The following is a 21779-nucleotide window of genomic DNA, read 5'->3' as shown; positions in this document are numbered from 1 at the left end:
GGTTTTCCCCTTTGTATTGCCACTAAGGCTTTCTTTATCTCCTCTTTCATTACTGGCGGGATGACGCATTGCTGTGCGCTATTATCTCTATCATTAACGTTCTGATTACGTTGGTTACTGTATAGATTTGTGTAGAATCTCTGACTACTTTAACCGTCTTATTCATATTGCTAATGGCATTGCCCTCCTTGTGTCTTAACGCATACATCTGGTTTTTCTCTATGCGTAGTTTCCTGTTCACCGCATTCAGGCTACCTCCGTTCTTTAGAGCATGCTCGATTCTCTCCATATTAAACTTTCTTATGTCAAATATCTTGCGCTTATTTATTTGCGCCTTTATTCCCAGTTAAACATTGAGCCATTGTGGGGGAAGAGGAAGCCGTTCTGAACGGCCTGTGTGTTGAAATTCTTCTAGCTGGAAACAGTGTATCGGCCATAGGCCGAGGTCTCCTGACACCTGAAGTTGCCACGGACTTGTACAAATTTGTCCTCCCTCGACTACCTACCAGTAATGTTGTCCTCAACACCTTCCTTCTGTATGCTGACCTCAAGGGTCGCCCATACCATGCTCCCGACTTCCGAGACACGCTTGTGCAGATTGTGGACCTCCGTGAAATTCTGTGTATTGGCCAGTACCAAATGAGCCACGTTTGGATGTTTACCTGCGAGAGCAGTTCCTCAAAACAGAAGCTTATTGACAAAGCATAGTTAAATGTCAAAGGTGTAAAATGTATCGTGTTTGACCCGGACGCCACAAAGGTGAAGTTTAAGCTTCTTTGGCTCCCGTGCTAAATGGAGCACCGGAGGAGTGTGGAAGCTTTGGAGCCTTTTGGAACTGTACAATATGGCGGCGCCCTGGAGCGGACCATGTAATCTCGCTCACGCTCCAGGATGGAGTGTCAGCGAGTTCAATTCCTTACACGCTCAACTTTTTCGGGGTACAAGCTTTCGTTGTGATCCCACGCAGGCCTCCGCTGTGTCTTCGTTGTAATTGTGTGGGCCATGTACGGCGTCAGTGTCGTGTGCCTCGATGCACCCAGTGCCGACACTTTGGGCACGCAGTAGACAATTGTGTTATGTGTTATGCTGACAGGTTACGCCAAGGCATCTGGGCACATGAGGATAAAGTGGTGTCAGAGCACATTATGGATGTGTCGGATGTTGTGGAAGCGTCGGGTGAACTGACTCATGAGCTCCAAACAGAAGATGAACCAAAGGCTTCTGCACCGAATAATGGCAGGGGCCCGCCTGCGAGTACGGACAAACAGGAATCCCCGTCTCCGGACCCAAAGCCACCGGACCCGTGTCTACCCGGGTCTGCTACTTGGTGAGTCCTGTGCTTGCTGCTCAGGAGCCACCTGTCACCCAACCATCACGAGAGCAGAACGCGCCTGCTGTAGAGTCAGTGGAGGCGCTTCAGCCAGTGAATGTGCGACATGCCTTCTGCACTGGCGATGCCCCTGCGTCACCAGAGTGCAGCAGTGTGTTGCCTGAACTGTCAGCTTCTAGTATGTTCGGTGCCCCGTCGGCTGTCAGCATGGTTGCAAGGGACGTGGTCCACTCGGCTTCATAGGCCGAAGCCTTGGCTGTCTCAGAAGAGGCGATGGACAACAGTGCACCTTTGAAGCGTCCTGCAGATGATGAGGTCGCGATGTGCAAAAGGCTCCTGGTGTGGTGGCATTGGGAAAGGTCACGTCAAAACGAAGGGTGGCGTCTGCCCTACAAGCCGCCGATTTGCAGGCCGGCCACCGCAGTACAGGGGATGGCCTTCAATAAGAAAAGCACCAAAACTGGCGGGCGTCACAGCATTTCAGGTCACTGCCCTTAACGGGGCCCCGAAACACATTTTCAGTGCATTGTTTTGCCTGTTGGTTGCATAGAATGAGTTATAGTGATGCTATTAGCATTGTTTGTACCATGTATACTGCGGTTTTAATATTTTAATTAGCTTGCAAAAACAAATTCGTGGCGCTGACGGTGTCAGCATACAGTGGCGGTTTTTAGCAGCGGATATGACATCACTTAGTGGGAGCTTGATGATTGGACAAAGATTAAATATACCACAAATTGTGTTAATAACTAGAGATACGTTTTGTCAAGTTTTGTGTTTTATATTACATTAACAAAACCAACTTGTTTGTCTTAGTTAAAATCACTGTTAAGCCAGTAAGCCAGTAAAACAAAAATACACCACCAGAGGCTCTGGCTACTTTTTGCATCAAAGGACTTTGCGCCTCTGTAAACATCCTACGACCTAGCACTCAACACTTATGGAACTCTATATATTTGGGAGCGGCTTTGCAGAATCGATCGGATCAAGCCATTGCACTCTATAAGTGTTCGTTTCGGTCCCAAGGAAGGATGCGTTCATTTCACATTTAGCAGACAGTGCGCATCGTCAGCTTGTTGAGGATCACCGGGCGGCGGCGCCAGATGGCGCCACGTTCCAGTCAACAGCGCGCGCTCCTTGCTCGCCGTGACCAACCAGTGCGCTAGGAGTGACGAGCGATGGTAGGCGGTAAGCAGTAGCTGTACACGCTATGCTAAATGTGGCTGATATCTTGCACAGGCTGTCACACCGTTGCAGTATCTCGCGCTCGTGTTCAATTCCATAAGGGAACATCACTGATAGTGTTCCCTTCTGCTCCGTCGACGTGACGATGAAGCAGCGCTGTGCCAGCCGGGCTTTCACACGGTTCTTGTAACCATGCAAACGGCGCTGCCAGCCTTGGCATGAGCGACTTACAGAGAACAGGCAACCATGGAGTGCAGACTTCCGCCACGTGCTCAGATAGGATGTCTTGATTGGTCGCACCAAGTGTCGTCATTGGGAGAGTGAAATGGGAAGCTGTGCGAAAATCGAGTTGAGGGCAGCATTTTGTTTGCTTGTATTTTTAAATTTCTTTGAATAACTCACGTTCCTATGCATCGATTCTCGTAATTCTTTTTGAGTCAGCGTCTGTGTGACATAAAGAATTCATTTGTAGTGTATCCGGCATCCGTTCAAGCAGTGTTTCGCAGCCCCTTTAACATTAGGGGTTTGCGTAGTCGTCGAAGGCAACATCAGTTACGGCATCTTTTAAAGAAATGGGGTGTGACAATGGCAGCCATCCAGGTAACCAAGCTGTCCTCTGAAACCAAGCTGTCACTGAAGCTGCTGTCGAGCCTTTCATGTCAAAATTCAATGTTATCATTAGTCACTCGAGAGGCTTATCAGGTGGGTGCATGCTATTCCTGGCTGTCACTTTGGGGATTACTGCAATATAGCAATTACTGCGTATAGCAAAGGTGATGACGGGTGACCTATCTGCTGTGACTTCGAAGTTTCTGGTGCACAGTGACGAATTGTTTGTGTATATGCCCCTCTAATGCAGAGTGATAGAAGGCTATTTTTCTTGTCATTAGTCGACCATTTGTCCGCGTATCGTAAAATTATGCTGTTGGGTGATTTCAATTGTGTTTGTAGGGATGAAGACCGAGCAGTGTTAAGTAAGCGATATGACCCTAGTGCTGCTTTACTCACTGATTTGGCATGCGAATACAACCTGCCGGATGTTGGGCAAGATAAGGGACATAACATCCATTTCACTCACTTTCAGTGCTCCTCTAGTGCTCGGCTTGACAGGATTTACGTTTCAGCAGACATGTTATCCAGCGTTTTTGGTTACTGGATGCCGCCCATATTCTTCAGTGATCACTGCATGGTGTCTCTTCAGATAGGGAGGTACAGTCGGTGCATACTCCATCCTCGATGGGAGCTGTGGAAGCTGAATAGCTGCCTACTCTCAGATGAAACCTTCAAACGTGCTGTATCTAATTGCTTGAAGAACACATGGTCACGCGTTCATCTCTCAGTTTTGCAAAAATGTGACTTATTTAAACAAGAAACAAAAAACATTGCTATTGAAGCCTCAGCAAGAATCGTGTTTTTGAAGAGACATCACCTTCGAGAGCTCAGCCATACTTTGGTTGAGCTACATGAGTTAGAGAGGATTAGCCCAGGTGCCTATGTAGAAGATGTCACTGCCATAAAAGCAGAGCTTCAGCAGTTTGAAACCAAAAGATACAAAGGGGCCTTGATAAGATCTAGGACCCATAGATTTCTGGATGAGCAACCATCTCGTCGGGCCCTGAGTGATGAAAGGCAGACTGCTCTAGCTAAAGAAATATTGGAAATTCAGTATGGTGGTTGCACATACAGCGGTAGTCCTGGTATTATTGAGGCTTTCTTTGACTATTATTGGAAGCTGTTTGGTGGTTGTGCGGGGACAAATGCAACATCAGATTACAGTCACTTATTCGAAGCCTTGCCCCGACTTGACGATGAGCAGCGTGCTGTAGTGGAGGGGCCTATCACTTCGGACAAAATTAAAGCTGCCATTTCTTACCTGATGGCTCAGAAATCTCCTGGGCCAGATGGCATAGCTAGCGAGTTCTATAAAACATTTTCCACTTGCCTAGCGCCTGTCTTGATGGAGGTTTTCCAGGCTTCTTACAATGTTGGTTTTTTGCCCCCCACTTTCTATTCTGGGCATACTATAATGATTCCAAAAAGCACAGATTCAAATTGGTAGAAAACAGTTGAGGGATATCGTCCGATTTCCCTCTGTAGTGTAGATTACAAACTTTTTTCAAAGGTTTTTTGCAATCGTCTGCAGCTAGTTGTCGCTCACTTAACAGGCACGCATCAGGTCTGCGGTATCAGAGGCCACCGCATCCAAACCCTTATTCATACTGCACGTTCAGTAGTGGAGACAGTATCAGATGAGATCGGACAAGTAGCTCTAATTCAGATTGACCTTGCCAAGGCCTTTGATAAAGTCCGTCACGATTTCTTGTTTGCGGTCTTAGAGCATGCAAATATTGGAGATGTTTTGCTTCGGGGCATAAGACTGTGTTTTAAGGAGTCTCATACAATGCTATTTGTTAACCAAGGGCTAACAAAACCTATTCTATTGAAATTATCTGTTCGCCAAGGCTGTCCCTTATCGCTTTTGTTGTTTGCCTTGAATCCCTTTGCCTCAGTATTATTAACTGCATATCTATCCGTGGTTTCTCCCTGGCGCAGTGTGAAATTAAGATTTTAGCCTATGCCGATGATGTCGCCCTCTTTTGTTCTGACAGAAAGAGCGTGCTTGAGGCATTGCATTTGACTGAACAGATTTGCAAGGTTTCAGGTGCGGCTCTTAATCTAGATAAATCCAAGGGGTTTTGGTTGGGTCATTGGGGTACAATGACAAGTCATTATGGTAGCATAAGCTGGGACTGCAGGCCCCTTCACTACCTGGGAGTTCCCCTTCATCAAATTTGCAACAGTGGCACCTACTGGGATTCACAGATAGTCTCCATGAGGTGACGAACCCTGGCTTGGATGGGTAGGGAACTATGAGTGTTTGCTTGGGCTTAAGTCTGATACAGTTTTTATTTGCAAAATTTGCCTGTGTGTTGCAGGTTCTCCACTGTGCGAGGAAGAAAGTGCAGGTGATGCACAGAATATTTGCTACATTCGTATGGCGTTCCCAATCGGAACTCTTGTTGCGATAACCTATTTTTTTTCTAGAATCTGGTGGAATCGGCCTTGTTCACTTAATCGTGCGTCAGCTTGTTTCGTGTTTTTTCTTTTTCAAATCGTCAAACCACCCTTTTTTAGTAGCTGTGCTTATTAGGCGTCTCAGTGCTCATTTGCCTTTCCTATACACACCGATGGGACACACTCTTGAGGGGCCTTTATGGGGACTCCTTAAGGAAGTTGCTGACACCTTCAATTTCCTCACTGTCCACTTTTTTTTAGTCTACCTGTGTAGCCTCTCCAGACGGCAGATGACTCAGGCACTTACAGAGTATTTGTTCCCTGTACCGTTGTATCAGCAACCTTTTCTGGAGTTCCTTGACGCCGGTATTTTAAAACTTGTTAGGCGAATGTGCATTTCTTCTGCTGTGAAAACATTCTTTTTTAAGCTGCACGCGTCAACGCTGCCTGTGAAGGCATGGCTTCATGCTAAGGAGATGCTTGCGCCATGGACGGTGAATTTCTGCCTGTGCAATACACCAGAGACAATTGACCATTTCTTTATTCTGTGCATTGATGCTATCTTCTTCTGGGACATTTCACAACGAACAATTAAGAAGGACATTGACATCACACCCTACAGTATTCGTTTTTTGCCTGTGGAGAAAAACAGTGTTGTGCGGTATGATCTATTTATGTTGCTGGGACTATTTATTCTCTGGAAGAGCCGCATGAAGGACCACCACGCCGAATCACCACTGTCGTCAAAATCTTTGTTTCATGAACATTGCACTTTGACACGAGGAGTGTATGCTACCCTGCAAGAGCTGCCTAGCTGGCTCCCCTATCTGGATGCATGTTTGTGCCTCCCAGACTTTTGATGTTTTAGAAGGAGGGGTCCTGCAGGGGTAAGGTGGCCTGGTGTTTTGTGGCGTAAGCATGATTATACTTTCTTTTTCGGCACTATTTCCATGCAATAAAGAAAAAAGAGCAGCGTCTCCACCTCAAATGCCAAAGGCCCTGATTCGATTTCCAGCCTCGACACAGGGTTTTTTTTATTCAGTGAGTGTGCGGTGGGAGTTGATGACGTGGTTGGCCACGTAGTTGGTCACATGGTGTGGAGCAGCTGCCGCCGGCGCGGCGCCGTGGCTGGTCACGTGATTTGTCACACAGTTGGTCACGTAACCAGTCACATGGTTGGCCACATGGTGCAGTTTCCAGAGGATGCGCAGACCGGCCAGGCGCGCGCGGTGGCGGCTCCGACACGCCAGCTGTGCACTTTGTGACGTCACTGCTCCTCGCACAAGCGCAGCATGGCTCTCCAGGAGCCACGCGAAACTGGTCAGCCTCGGCCAGTGTAGCTTACGCTACAAAAAACTTTTCTGGCACAAAAATGATCAAGTATTCATGCGCCGCTGTCCTCGGCCCTGAGTTATTAGAGTTGTCACCATGGATGACTTCGACAAAATATGATAGAGGGACTCAACAGTTTTAGTTATTTGCTTACTCATCTCTCAAATTAAGTCCTTTGTCAAGGATGCAAGTACTATGGTCAGCATTCTTTTAGAGAGAGCAGAGCCTTGTGTCACAATAACCAGTTCTTCTTGTTCTAATTGAATGCACAAAGTTTAAAAAGTAGCACAATTCTGTTTGCATGCTCCTAGGTGAATTAGATCCTGAATTTGACATTTTAGCTTCCTCTGAGACTTTGTTTCGAGATAATTACTATGCAGTGCACTTCTCGGGGTATAGGTGCTCTTCACTGTCCGCAAAAAATAAAAAAGAAGGTGGTGTAGCCTTTTAGGGTCAAATGCAACTTATGCTTTGATGTCATTCCTGATGTCTCTGTTATACATGAAGACTACGAATCTCTGATTATCGAATGTGCCAATGTTATGCTTGTAGTTATTTAAAGGCCACCTTCGGGCATAATAGATGTTATGTTTTATTGAACGCAGGTTATTTTTCACAGCTTGGTAAACCTCTCATTGTTACAGGTGACTTGCACGTAGCTGAAGGCAGCTAGGAAGTGCTGGCTTGCTGATTATATTTAAAACGGAGTCTCTGCATTGAGACAAGTCTAAAGATTAAAAGTGAGGAATTGTTCTTCTTAGTTTGCATCGTCTCTGCGCCATTTCCTCGTTTCAAATATAAATCCGTTTAAAGTAATAAAACCCGAAAAGGCCGCAAATCAAATTTGAGAACAAGTACCGATCCTCCGATCTCGCACAATAACTGAAAGCAAACCAAACCGCTGATTTCTTCATGAACCGAAATATTGTAATTATTCTCGTTGCATTTATATCACCGCATTCTTGTTTCACTCAGTCTCTAATGGATTCTGAAGACTGCACAAAAGGGGACAAGAAGGCAGATAGAAACGACGGGACTGGTGCCTTCGAGCCTTCTCTGTTCCACTCTCTCTTATGTACACCGCCTTCACAATCCGTTAAAAATATGAACCAGCTAGCCAGAACCAAAGTATGACTTGATCACTTTGTTACTGTCTTAACTCAGTGTCTCCACAGGGAAGCAAATTTTTGCCTAGACAAGCAAATATGCTCCTTATCTATTTGTGGAATGGCGTCTATGATTGTGCACATGATTTATAATTTTTTTTCTGAGCGTCTAGCGCTGTTTTCACGAAGTAATTGATACCGGCTACATTTGAAATCCATACTGGACAGAACAGCAGGGCCATTTCGGGTCTGCAAAAAAGGATCGCTTTTGCAAACATGGAATACAGATAGACGTCGCAAAGTTCTACGGAGCGCCGAGGACGTGCTGTCTGTTGCTCTCACTTATTGCTTCTCTTACGCGGTTAAATGTTTTACTAAAGGACACTGAAGCTGAGTTTTAGTTCCGGAACCAGCTTTGGATGATAAGGAAAATAATTTTGGGGCATTAATGTGTTCCATAGAAGAATAAGTTTGGCATTCCGTGAGCGTGCAAGTGTGCGGCGTCCGTGAATTCTTAAAGTTCTTGAGCCATTCATGTTCGTTTTTTGAAACATAAGGTTCTAAACATGCGCGTAAATTTTCAGGTGTTTGTCAATAATAGGAAATAATGTGTGTCTGAAAGGGTTAGAATGAACACTGCCAAGTGGTTTCTTCAAAGAACATTTTTATAAAGGGCCACCTGTCTCTTTGGACAGTTGACGCTTCACAAAAATGCTGTTTGACATTTAGTAGAGTATTTCATAGTGATGTGTGGGGTTTAACGCCCCGAACCTACACATGGGGCCTATAACAGACTCCGTGTTCTATGGTTGCTGGTCAATTTCGACCACCTGAGGTTTGACTGACATCGCGAAGTGCACAGGCGTCCTTGCATTTCGCCTACAGCGAAATGAGCCCGACCAAGAGGAGTGTTAATACTCTCTTTAGACACACTGTTCAGAAAGTTGAGAAACGTTTCACGAAAGTTTGGCCGACCCCCATTGGATCTTTCTGATGCAGCTCGACTTGAAGTCCAGTTCCTGGCTGTCCAGGAGGCGCTGCAGAAGGACGCGGCGGGACCACCAGCTGCGGCTGCCGTTCAGCTGTGGCCGCAGGTGCCCTGCCACACCACTTCAGCTCCCAGCATGCTGGTAGTGGCCGGTTTGCCCTCACTTCTGCCGCCTGCATTCTCGACGCCCCTGCCTCAAGCGTTGTCCATCTCTGTCGGGGCGCGGTCTAGCGTGGCCATCAGTCACGCCTCCGCCCTTGTCGGGGCCGTTTCCTCGGCCGAAAGACGCGCACTGAAGCACGGGGTTCGTAGTCCCTGCTGCAGTGGTGGCGGCTCTTCGGACGAAGACCTATTGCTGGACGTGGAATCCGAGCGGGACCGGTTTTCTGGGCCTAGTGGCTCACCCAACGCATCACAAGAACGGAGCAGGCTGTGTGCCTTGCACAGATCGAAGCTTGATCCAGTCCGTCCTCAGGTGATGCCCCCATTGTGTGAAGAATGTGTATTCCTCGACGCAGCGTTGTAAGATATGGTGTGTGAATCAGTGCACTCCACCGGCTCGTCCCAACGACGGTGGCAGAACCCGTGGAGGGCAACACGCTGAAAATGCCTCAGTGGTGTAACCTATGCATGCTTACACTTCGTTTCCCTGAACCGTCTTAACTGCCTTCTCACAAGGAGTGATTGTGCAAGGCACTACACAACAGCTGCCTCAGACTAGGGAGTAGTTTCGACGTCGATCGCCACCACCATGCATGCATGCGTAACTATGCATGTTGAGTTGAAACCTTCGAGGCGATCATCTCGAAATGCACGTGTATGAGGAGAATCCCAGCAAATTTGTATGGCAAATGCTGTGTTATTCCAGGTTATTCCAATCTACCTTGGCTATTGCAGCAGGCGAGAGCAGGCCCGGGGCGGCGGCGGTCGCAACACCTTGGTTACTTTCGGCAAAGGCGGTATACATTAATTTGTAGCATTTGTGATTTTTTCGTTCTTTCAATATCGCCGATCGGACATACGAGCGCTGGGAGGCAACCCTTCATAACCACAGTCCCCTCGACCAGAAATAATTGGTTGAGAGGGGCCGGATTATGACGGTGACAAATGGGTTCTCCTACTGAACCCACCCAGTATTTATACCCTTAATAAATGATTTTCCTCCTCCTCTTCACGCATGGGCAATGATGAAACAAAAAAAGAGTGCACGCCACGTGGAGGTGACTGAGATTGAAGCCGAGTCCTTTCACGTGCAAAGCGAACGCTCTACTGCTGAATTACACCCTCTTACTTTTATTGCCTACACAGGAAACAAACAATGAAAACAATGTTCGAATCGCAACAGTCAGCCGATTACGGGTAACTTAGTGTTATTAGAGCTGCTCGAAATTTGTAATTTTCTCACGCACATTTTATGTAAGGTTTATGTAACGAAATTTCCTCACTTTTAGTTTGTGCACGGATTCGCTAAAATCACGTCACCATCACCACGCCGAATAGCCATTTGGCGTTCCCACGTGTTAGGTAACACTATTGGCATCAACATATTGTTAGAAGCAGGGGTTCATTGAGTCCATAACCGGTGACTGAAATCAGCTGGGCCCAGTTTAGCGCGAGACGCCTCAACCTGATTCTCCTTATCTTCTGTGTGGTCAGCATCACCTCTTTATTGGTGTTACAAAATCATATGGAGCACTGCGCGCCACCTTGCACAGGTAAAAATCCAATTCTCTAAGGATTTAGAGAGAAATCATTGTAAAGCACAGTGTAATAACGCTTCAAAGGAACACCCTGTCCCAACAATCTAAAAGCACATGTTCAATATCATTTGGCTTTCAGCTTAGAATATGATTGGCACCTCACGATACAAAGGTGTCCGTTTCTGCAATCCATATTTTTACTATGTCTGGAAGTTCCATAAAAGCCGCTCGTGGTGACTGCATGCATGTATATAGCACGCGTAACCTGATCGGAGGCTGCAGATCCGGCCTCATTCATTCATTCATAAATCTTCATGTGGGCCTTGTGGGGCCCATGTGTTGGGCGCAACACGTGCGCAGATTCGGAAGCGTTCGGGGGCAGGCATGTGTGCTCAGGTGTGACACCACTGGGCATGTATGGCAAGTTCTTCACCAGGAGCGAGGTGAATGCACGTGTGACCGCAGCAGTGGCTGCATAACGGTGAAGAGATCGGCCCACCAGTGGTGTTCAGAGCAGGAGCGCTGGCCATGCACACCGTGTTTGTGATTGAGGCGGCGCGGCCAACCGCCGAGGCGTTGCAGGGCCGTGTTTGGTGAGTGGCGTCCAGTACCAGCGGACCTTCTTACTGAGATTCCTCAGTATAAAGGGGGGAAATCAGTTTCCCTGACGTTCTACTACACCGAAGGCACATATATGAGGCCTGTCCAGTACAGTATCAGAAGGCTTGGATCCCCAAGATGTTGCGAGTGTGAGCGACGTTACCAGTTGAGACACACTTCTTTAGTGTGGGACAGACTCAGGAGTTTCCCCAGGAATTGAGATTAGGAAGGATGTCTAAATTTCTACATGGGACGGTGTGTTGAGGGTAGAGCAGAAGCGGTAGTCATTTTTAATTTTTTGTGTCATGAATGCGTCGCGTAGGACTAGCAATGTTTATGACTGGAGCACTCCTGACAAAGAGGACAAAAATTCCCCGTCTTGTGTAAAAAAAAATCATTACGAATTAAGGGGGCGCCTTTACAAAAACAAGGAGGCCTGTACACCCCGCAGTTGTGTAGGGAAATCAGTGGATCATCAGGGTACCGCCCCTTCTCCCACTCCACTGACTGAACGGAACCGTATATATGGTTCCCAGGCTTCGTCTGTTCTGCGATGCTCTACAAGATGCTGTCAGTGCAGCTGCAGCGGTCAGACAGTGCATTTCAGACAACCGCGCTTGTCGGCAACTTTTTGCTTGGAAAAGCTGTTCTCACAGGTGACTAAAGTAAGCAGCTCTTGTTGATTTCAGGCATAAAGTCTACCGTGCATATCTTGATAGGAGGCTGAAAAGCACTGTCATAAAGTGTTTGAAGACCCAACCAACCTGCTTAGTAAAGCTCTAATGTGTCATGCAAATTCTGTACTCTTCGAGGATAAGAGTGTGCAATAGTTACAGGGAGTTTTTTCCATGTTAGAGCTTAGATGTTGGGAAGGGAAGCCAGGTTTATTGAGCCATACTGTAAACGGATTTGTTTTTTGTCGCGATGTCACTGACACTATATTGCATGGTTTTCCGAGTAAGGCCTTCCGCAATTTTGCAGTCACCATTACAAACACTGCAGAAGGACTTTTTCTTTTCTTGTTTGTTTCTTTGAAGAGGTAAGCAGCGTCCGGTTTTTGTGCGCGAGTTTTTTGGAGCAAAATTTAAATTCTAGGTGTTAGAAGGAAAAAGGGGTTTTCCTTTGCACATAACTGTACAGCAGAGCCCCAGGTCAGAACATATTAAAGCGAATCGTAAACTGCTAGTTCCCCAAGGGGTGTAAACTGCTTTTTCTTGCGGAAAATTATCACTGAAAACATTCTTTGTGGAAACGGGCTTGTTTGTACCATGGAGGTTCTTTTTTTAAACTTAGAAACAACCAGAGACAATAGAACACGTTTTTAGAAAATTTTTGGAGGACTAACTGAAAAAAAGCAATTGTCAATGAAAAGTGGATAGATCTTCGCGCAGTTAGGTTGTTGGACTCCCACTATGGCTGCGTTTCACTTACTCCGACACGCACCACATTCTTTTACCCTCACATGCAGGCTTTGGGTGCGCTCCTACTCTTTGACACCAACTGCCATCTGTCGGTGCGCGCGGCCCGGTGGACTGCGGGTCGCACCGGTGCCACGCATAGAATACATGTTTACGTCTTCTTTACTTCCGTCGTTGATGCGCTCCGTCACCTAACCTATGTTTGTGCTGTGCATCATTACTCACATTTTCCCTCCACCAAACTGTTCTGTGCTTATATGATGCGCATTTTTACTCGTTAAGGCGACATCCGAGGGTAGTCGACCAGGTAGGTTGTGGACTGGAAACCAATGCTTACAAGCAGATTTCTGAACTGGCGTGTCGTTTGTTGCTGTATTTTACGTGCACTGCCGTCTGCGATAATTTTATGCATCAGCATGTATATTTATTGGTTTGACTCGGTGGTGTAGCGATGTGCAAGCAGTAACCAGATCGGCCAGCTGCAGACTGAAGGTTGTCCTGGCGAAGTGCATGTTTTCGATCACCGTATGTCTCTGGCATCCATGCGCAGAGCTTGCCATTGTTCCCATTAAGCACATTTCATGTAGGTGAATATAAGCACGACCGCTGCCTATTTAAGTTGCTATTTCCGTGTTCATGTCAGGGGGATTGACGGAGCAAAGGACTGCCTGTAGTATCTTTCTGCAGTTCGTATCTGCTGGAATCACAGCAAAATACGCACGATTTTCTTACGATCTGACAATTAGCGAAACGGATACGTGACGCTGTCACACGCACCGAGAGCTTCCGGATAAAATAAATGCGGCTTCAGGCTGCAGAATTCATGAAACCTGGTTTCTCTGCGAATATTGATTCAAGCTTGATAAATTAAGCGAAAATACGTTTTTATCCGCCAGATAGCATAAACTGTCAAAATTTGTTGCCTGATGATAACCCTGCAACTCAGTTGAGCTATGGTGGCTGGAAGCTTCTAGCCACCATAGTTGAGCTCACAACGATAATTTGTTGATGTAACTGGCTCACCACTACGAAGGCGACAACAAAGCCCTATTTGTGGGGGATGGTTTATGGCCCGCGCAAAGGATAAGAGTGCATTAAAATTGAAACTGCAGGCTAGTCATGCACCTAATGCTTGATACTGACCAAAAGAGCTTTCTCTGCGATTGAGCACCAAGGCGCTTAGCACGAGCACATGCTAAGTGCCGGCACAATAAACGTAAATGTCAAACTGAATGTCATGATTAACGCATCAGTTTCATCCTTTTGATAACACAATGACTTCTGCAATACAACTGCGCTGTGGAAGTATGCTCGGCAATGTTTCTTTAGCGCCCTAAGGGCACTAAATCGCCGCGGAGCCGCCGCAGTCCCGCGATCCTCAAAGAAACGCCCGCACCACGGCGCGCCAGTCGGCGGAAAATTGTAGCGGGAAGTTAATGCTAGACTTCTGTGAGCAATACAACTTAGTTATTATAAATAAAGAAACTAAGTGTGAGGGACAAATCACGTGGGAATCCCGTAACAGGCAGACGACCATTGACTACTGCCTAATGTCGCAGAAGATCTAGCAAGCTCGCAATAATGGCAATAGACGAGAGGGGAAGCACAGCCTGGGAAGTGATTGTAAGCGTATTAGTCTAAAATTGGGAGCCCTGATCAAAAGACAAATGCATAGAAGTCAAAAAGAGAACGCAAAATTAAATGATGAACAAATAGCGTTAATGGCGGCCGGCGTAGAGGAAGCAATCGAGAAACGCCCCATGGAAAAGTGGGATTATAATCAGTTAGAACTACTCATTAGTACAAAAATAAAACAAGTAAAAGAAGTAAACCGTTGGAGTGGAAAGAGGAAGCCACGAAGTTGGTGTAATAAGAAAATTAGGGAGGCCATCGAACAACAACGGTTGGATTCAAGGGAACACAGAGAAGCAAAGAGGGTTGAGTTATCTGAACAGGAAATAGGCCAAAAATGGGAATCTTATCGACAAAAGAAACAGCAAGTGCAGGTCCTCGTCCAGGCTAAAATAAAGCACTCCTCTGATCACTGGCTGGCTGAAGTTCGCGATGCAACTAAAGGGGGGGGTCAAGAAAGTTCTGGAACCATATAAACTGGCTGGGTAAAACAAATCAAAGAAACCAGGAACAGATTCAAGATGTTGAGGGAAAATGTTTAGAGGGAGACGATGCTGTGAAATAAATTGCACAGTTATATATAGAATGAGTCATTTAGGAGCGATGAAAGGGTAATCTCCCCAAACGAGGGAGCAACACAGGACTGCACAATTGAAAACAGCTTAGAACTGACCAGTCTTAACTGGAAAAAGGCAGAAGCAAATATTCCAAAATGCACATCCGCAGGAATAGACAAATTCCAATCAAGCTCATTAATGAGTTTCGCCCAAGAGGCAAGAAAACGCTGATAAAAGCATTGTAGGCAATCATAAGAAGTAAGCAAATCCCGCATAGCTGGAAACAGAGTAAAATGAATTTCATTTATAAAGGGAAAGGCGATAAGATGAACATATAACATCCTTCCGACCAATTACGATAACAGTTATGAACCACCTGGCGATGCAGGCGGTGAAATTGAAAAAGCAGTCATGGGTATAATGTAATAGAATACTCGGAGAACTTCAGGACGGGTTCAGAAGTAGGCGCTTAAATGATAGCTTGTTCGTGCTTACCCAATGCATAGAAATAGCTAAGTTGGAAAACAGACCTCTGTATTTAGCCTTCCTGGACATAAGCGGTGCATACGACAACGTTAACAGGGAACTCCTGGGGAACATATTGAAAGATGAAGGTATCGGTCACGAGGTAATTGATTTTCTACGGGAAATATATCGCGAAAATAAAGTTGAAATAACGCGGGAAGGGATTAAGAGTACAAGTGTCGAGGTGTAGTGAAGCTTTTTGCTTCAAAAGCGTTCGAAGATGTACTTTAAATTTGCTTTTGGGCAACTTTTGTTCCCGCGGGGATGCGCTGACGGCGGTAAAACGTCAAGCCGCTTTGCACGAATTATATGATTGGTTTTTGGGGAAAGGAAATGGCGCAGTATGTCTCATATAGCGTTGGACACCTGAAGGGTGCCGTAAGGGATGGTGCCGTAGTGGAGGGCTCTGGAATAATTTCGACCACCTGGGGATCATTAACCTGCACTGACATCGCACAGCACACGAAAACAAGAAAGCAACCGATTCCACGCCCTGTTATTGTTTTTTGCGCGGCGTCTGAAATCAATTAAGCTACTGTGCAGTTGACCTAAGTGTGCAGAAAAATTTGAACGATTGCAGTGAAGGCTACGTGCCTACCGAGCGAACTTGCAAGAAGCACTTGGTGCGAAGTCGAGGAAGACAACTTGTTGAAGTCTGCGTTTTTCGGCTCTTTCGATCGATGACAAAAATGCCAAAAGTTGAGATGTTGCAGTATGTGATGCGTGGTCGTCTGTTTCTTTTCCCTCGGGAAACAGAAGACGACCACGAAGTGCGATTTCCTGGGACAAATAAAGTGCTTTGCCAGCATAGGCGTGCTTTATTTATTCATCTGTGGCACAGAGGTGACCGCGGGAGCCAACCCCTTGTGCGCGCTAACTTTGCACATTGCCTCGAACACCTGCCGCACGCATTTGCTTACCATCGGTTGTGCGATGCCGACGTGCGCCTCGTAACTAACGGCAGCTTGAAAGCCGCCCGTAGCAAAGAACCGCTGTGTGCACCGCAGTGCACACAGCACCTGCCGCCGCACCGACAGCGCACTCGCACGCAAATCTCCCAGTTCATCGGCGACTTCGTCGCATAGCCACTCCACCGTCTGCTTCTCCAGTCGAAAAAGGCGTCGAAACAGCTCGTCCGGCAAGTCAAACGCGTCTTCGTGCGCCCTCCTTCGCCGTTGCTCGCGCCGACGCACCGCCTCAGTCGTATGGCCGCGTACACCGCCCCCATTTTCTGTAAGAAACGCAACGGTGAAATTGACCGCCTCGAGACTGTCAAGAAACTGTCAGCGCTTGCATAATTAGTTGTGCAACGTCACCACTTCTGCCACATCCGTGACGTAATCTGCAGCCACCCATGGCGCAAAAATGCAAAATGGCCGCCGGCCACTACCGACCAATAGGAGCGAGGCTTATTGGCACCTTTTTGAGTTTTCGTAATCGACAGTTGCGTAATATGGCCTCCTGTCTTGCATATTTCGGTGGACGCCCGAGCCGCGTTTAGTGAGATTTTGCGAGTGGACTAGGTTCACGTCTTGCGCGTCCTCGGAGCCTTTATCCTCGCACGCGTGTGTCCGTCGATCGGTGCTCGAACCCACGGCCGTTCAGGATCGATTGTTTGGAGAGTGATCTAGTCTTCTGAGCGCCCGTGTAATACAAACGCGCAACAGCAAGATGGAGACGTCAACCATCGTCGCCCACTTGGAGGGAGACGTCAAGCACCATAGCCGACTCACTTTCGGCATGCAAGAAGAAGTGTCGGAAGCGTTGAAGCCGGGCCCGCCGCAACAGGTGCTGGTCGAGGCCTTCTCTATTGCGGTCCGTCGGCGTGACGTAGCCACGCTAAGGGAAGGACAGTGGCTTAATGACACTGTCGTGAACTTTTACCTGGCCTTGATCGCGGAACGCTCAGAGAAGCGAGGGGGTCCGCGCGTGTACGCGTTCAGTACACATTTCTTCACCAAGTTGTACCGCTGTGGATATGAGGGCGTGAAACGCTGGACGCGAGGCGTCGACCTCTTCGCTTACGATATTCTGCTGGTGCCCGTGAACTTTGCGGACGCCTCCCACTGGTGTCTCGCCGTGGTGGACTTCCGGACGCACGAAATGGTCATCTACGACAGTCTGGGCCCAAGCGAGAAGCATGCCGAAAGCATCGATGCATTGGCGCATTACCTGCAAGAGGAGAGCCACTTGCGTGGCCGTGACCTGGACTGGGGCGGCTGGCGTTTTTACCCTCGCACAGTGCCGCTCCAGAAGAACGCCAGCGACTGTGGTGTCTTTATATGTCGGTACGCCGAGTGCCTGACCCGGGACGCACCCATTTTGTTCAAGCAGAGGCACATACCGTACTTGCGCAGGCGTATTGTGTACGAGATTTTACACCGCAGGCTCCTTCGATGGTGAAGTCTACGTGTAACAAAATGCCTCGGTTGAAGCGTTCGTGCATCCAGTTTGTTTGCATGTTGGTAGTGCGCATGTAGCTTCAGTGTGTTTGTTTCTTTGATGTGATTTGCTGTATTTTTTCTTATTGGGGTTCGCGCCATTGTGGATTTTTCATATGTACTGTCCCTGGTTGCTCCTTTTGTATATTTCACAGCGTCTGTTTCAATGATGTGATTTGCTGTAATTTGTTTGTTTGAAGCTTGTTGGTTTTGCATGTTGATAGTGTGCAATTATTTTGACCACTGCGGATTGTTGAATATGCATTAGGTGGTGGCAGAAACTTTGGCAGTAACAGAAATGGTGGGGCCGAAGACGTCGTAGCCGAGATTGTGCGCAAATTCTTGGTCTCTCCGCGGAGCTTTCGTCTATTCGAATGTAGTCAATCCACAGCCGTCGTTGAGCTCCGGTCGCTTGCCGATACTTGCCTGCTAAATAAAACCCGCTGCACTTCGAGTTCCATGTGCTTTTTCTGTGATATAAGGAGGTGCACTTTAGCACTCCTATATGTATAAGTTCCAATGGATAATAATAGTTCATTTTGTAGGTTGTCCATTTGTTATTCCGTTTTATAATTTAGTTTCCATAAATTTTTTGCACATCCGAGTTTGTGGGCTAAAAATGAGCTCTCCAGCTGTTTTTGCAAGTTCTTTCTCTATGGACCGATGTAAAGTGGTTAGTGCTCTTTTAACGTGTTTAAGCCCTACGGGCATTTGTGGCATTAATGCGTTGCATTTATTGCTGATAAGAATCAAGGGAGGGACATATTTTGCATATAGTCGGTCTATCGATTAGAGGCGACCGTTTGTTATTTTCGTAGCCTTCTTCCCTATCGCTATAGTGTAAGTAAGAGGTGATGGAGTAGGGCGAGTTACGGTAATTGTATCGCTCTAAGTGTTCACCTGAGCTGAAAGGGACTCGCCTAAACAGCGAAGCAAGGTAAGTTCGCACAGCCCGGGTGGTGGCAATTAAGGAGCATTTGCCAAAAGTCGCACTTTGAACAGCTTTTTTTCCAGCTTCAACTTTTTCCTCGTCTACAATTGGTAGTCGCGACTTGTGAAGTCATGACGTGAGAGCTTCAGCCTAGCAAGCAATCCTGTTCGCTAAGCAGGACTGACAGATGGTAAAGGCGTATCCAGACGGCGGGCCACGGACGAGACCGAGGACCGGTCGCGTGAGGTCTACCGCGCGTGTCCTGGCCGTCGACAGCATCCACACGACGGACCAAAAGAGCAGGCGACAAGGCGTGGTATACATCCCGACGTCAAAGGTCTGTTATCCGCTTGCAGTAGCGCTCTTCTCATGGCGCGTTCACGCTTCGGCATTTCGCGGCTAGAGCAAGCGGAATCCCAGCGGAAGCTCGATCGCTCCGGGACCGATTTCTGCCGCGGCAAGCAGGAAGCAACAAACATGGCGACGCGATTCGAAGCAGGACCCCTCGCTTCGGACTCAATTCGTCGTTTGTTACTGCCTTTTAACGCGACAACGTTAAGGGCCCCGTGTCGCAGAAAAGCCGGTGTCGTAGGCGTTGGACTTGAGCGAAGAATGGCGCAGTATATGTCGCATCTCGGTGGACTCCTGAACCGCGCCGAAAGGGAAGAGATTTTCCTTCCCTTACGGCGCGGTACAGGTGTCCAGCGAGAATTGTGAGACAGGCGTCATTTCCTTTCCTTAAAACCAATTTTCAGATCATTTTCCTTCCTTTACGGCCCGGTTCGGTTGTCCACTGAGATATGTGAGACAGGCGTGCTTTCCTTAAATTGTGCAACGGGCCACGCGTCGCAATGAACGGGCGGTGCCATTCCGTGGACATTTTGGCAACGCTGCAACACGCTGTCCCTCCTCACTAAAGACAGCTTAAGCGTCCTCAAAATTTTTTTTTGTTGCGTTCACTGGTCATAAATGGGGCACAGATCTTTCGCTTGGTCTCATCTCGCCTATAAGAAAACGTATGAGTGATAAATTTCGTTTATTTTTATTTAGAGACGATTTTGCCGCTCCTTGGCTTAGAAGACTGTATAATTGTTGACAGAAATCGTTCACGTCCTAACAACCAGATGGCGCCATTAGGCTGGTGTTTTTAGAGTTCCAGTGACTCTAACGAAGCCGCAACAGCAGCGCCAACGGGATAGCAGCGGCCACTCCCCGCGAGTGTCGTCTGCTAGCCGGGAAAACGAGACCGCACGGCGCCCAGGCGCAGCCACCTTCCCCTCTCCAACGCTCTCGCAACAGCAGCGCCAGCCGGATAGCAGCGGCCACTCCCCGCGAGCGTCGTCTGCTAGCGAAGGCGCGCCCGCCGCACCGTTCGCCGCCGTAGCCGCCCGCTTCGCTGCACGGTTTCGGCAGACAGAAGTCTCCCGTGGCTCTGAGACTGCTATATAGACCCATCGGCAGCAGGGGGAACTTCCTTTCCTCAACAAAGGAGGCAATAGCTGCCGAGCTGTCCAAGCTGCCGGGAGTACAGGCCGTGCGCGTCAACCACCGCCGCAATGTAGTGGCGGTGGATGCCAACAACGCAACGGACCTGCAGCCCCTCCTGGCTGTTGACACGGTGTGCGGCGTGCGGGATCGCGCTCGCGAGGCTCGCACGAACACATGCGCGGGAGTGCTATACGGCTTTGACCCCACCATCACGGAGGACGATCTGGCGGCCAACATCCAGAGCAGAGTGCCAGTCGTCGGATGCACAAGGAGAGGCCGAAACCTTGTCCTGCGCTTTGTGCCCCCCCCCCCCCCCCCCCCCCCGAGGAAGTGGCACTCTATAAACTCCGACGCCCTGTGCGCGCCTGTCTCCCGCGCCCGGTGCAGTGCCGACAGTGTGGGATTCTTGGACACGCGACGGCGGCGTGCACATCTCCTGCGCGCTGTCTCCGATGCGGCAGCGGTCACCAGACTAATGACTGCAGTGCCGAATCTCCAAGGTGCGTGAACTGCAACGGCGCCCACGCATCAAGTGAGCCGCGCTGCCCACGATGGCAGGAGGAGCGCAAGGTTGCGTCACTCCTCGCCACCGCGAGTGATTCCATGACACGCCGCGAAGCCCTACGAGCGGTGAGGGCAAAACATCCGGCACCTCCCGCCACAATCACCACCACCGGGCAGCCATCCTCCAACGGAACAGACGGCGCGACAAGACCCCCTCAACTGCAGCAGATGGGGCCAAGTTACAGCGACGCCCTGCGAGGACGGACCGGTGCGACGACGAAGGTGCGCAGCCAAGCGACGGAACAACGCAAGGACGCAGTCATCGCCGCCCTCTCGGCAGCCGTCAGGGCACTGGCAGACTTCCTGCCAGTCGACTCACCAGCGCGTCAGCTATGCGACGCAGCCCTGGCGGCCCACCAAGCCCTGAACCGAGATGGCCAGTGAGAGAAACGTGCCCAGGCCGCGCATAAGGCAGTGGAACTGTCGTTCATTGCGCCGCCGCCACGCTGATCTGGTCCAACTCCTCCCGCGTATCGACTGCGACGTGTTTGCTCTGCAAGAAACGCACGTGCGCGCGGAGGAGATTAAAATACCAGGAGACATTGGCTACAGCGGACCAACCAGTTGCGCCACTACGTCCTGCAGCGCTGTGCCATGCTACGACGCCGCTCATCGAACTGGGGCCCCTCGCACGGCAATCTATGTGAGAACGTCCCTACCACATGTGGTTGTGTCCGTGGGTGACCTGGTGAGCGACGCCGTCGAGTGCTGTGCGGTGATCGTCCGGGTGCGTAACACAGACACAGCTGTGGCAAGTGTGGCGTCCCGGCGTGAGTTGGAATGCGGCCTTCGTGGAAAAGCTAAGCGACCGCCTGGGCAAGGACGCCGTCATCTGCGGGGACTTTAACGCCCACAACACACACTGGGGGTGCCAGGGAACCAACCGACGGGGAAGGGAGCTTCTGGCCGCGACTCAGGCGGCGCGCCTGAACATCATCAATGATGGCAGCCCCACGCATATACAGCG

General features: G+C 48.7%; 1 protein-coding gene across 4 annotated transcripts in view; it reads left to right on the top strand.

Annotated features, from left to right (window-relative positions):
* Positions 1-10131, top strand: part of LOC144115754 (uncharacterized) — a 328928-nt gene extending 318797 nt beyond the window's left edge. For all 4 annotated transcript variants that reach the window (XM_077650248.1, XM_077650249.1, XM_077650250.1 and 1 more), the window contains one exon: positions 8968-10131. In XM_077650248.1, the coding sequence (XP_077506374.1) occupies positions 8968-9482 (515 nt within the window). In that variant the 3' untranslated portion in view covers positions 9483-10131. The remainder of the gene's footprint in view (positions 1-8967) is intronic.
* Positions 10132-21779: the final 11648 nt, after the last annotated feature.

This window comes from Amblyomma americanum, chromosome 1, assembly GCF_052857255.1.
Source record: "Amblyomma americanum isolate KBUSLIRL-KWMA chromosome 1, ASM5285725v1, whole genome shotgun sequence".
Lineage (NCBI taxonomy): Eukaryota > Metazoa > Arthropoda > Arachnida > Ixodida > Ixodidae > Amblyomma > Amblyomma americanum.
The sequence above is the reverse complement of the archived record's forward strand: the minus strand, read 5'-3'. Positions and strand labels throughout refer to the sequence as shown.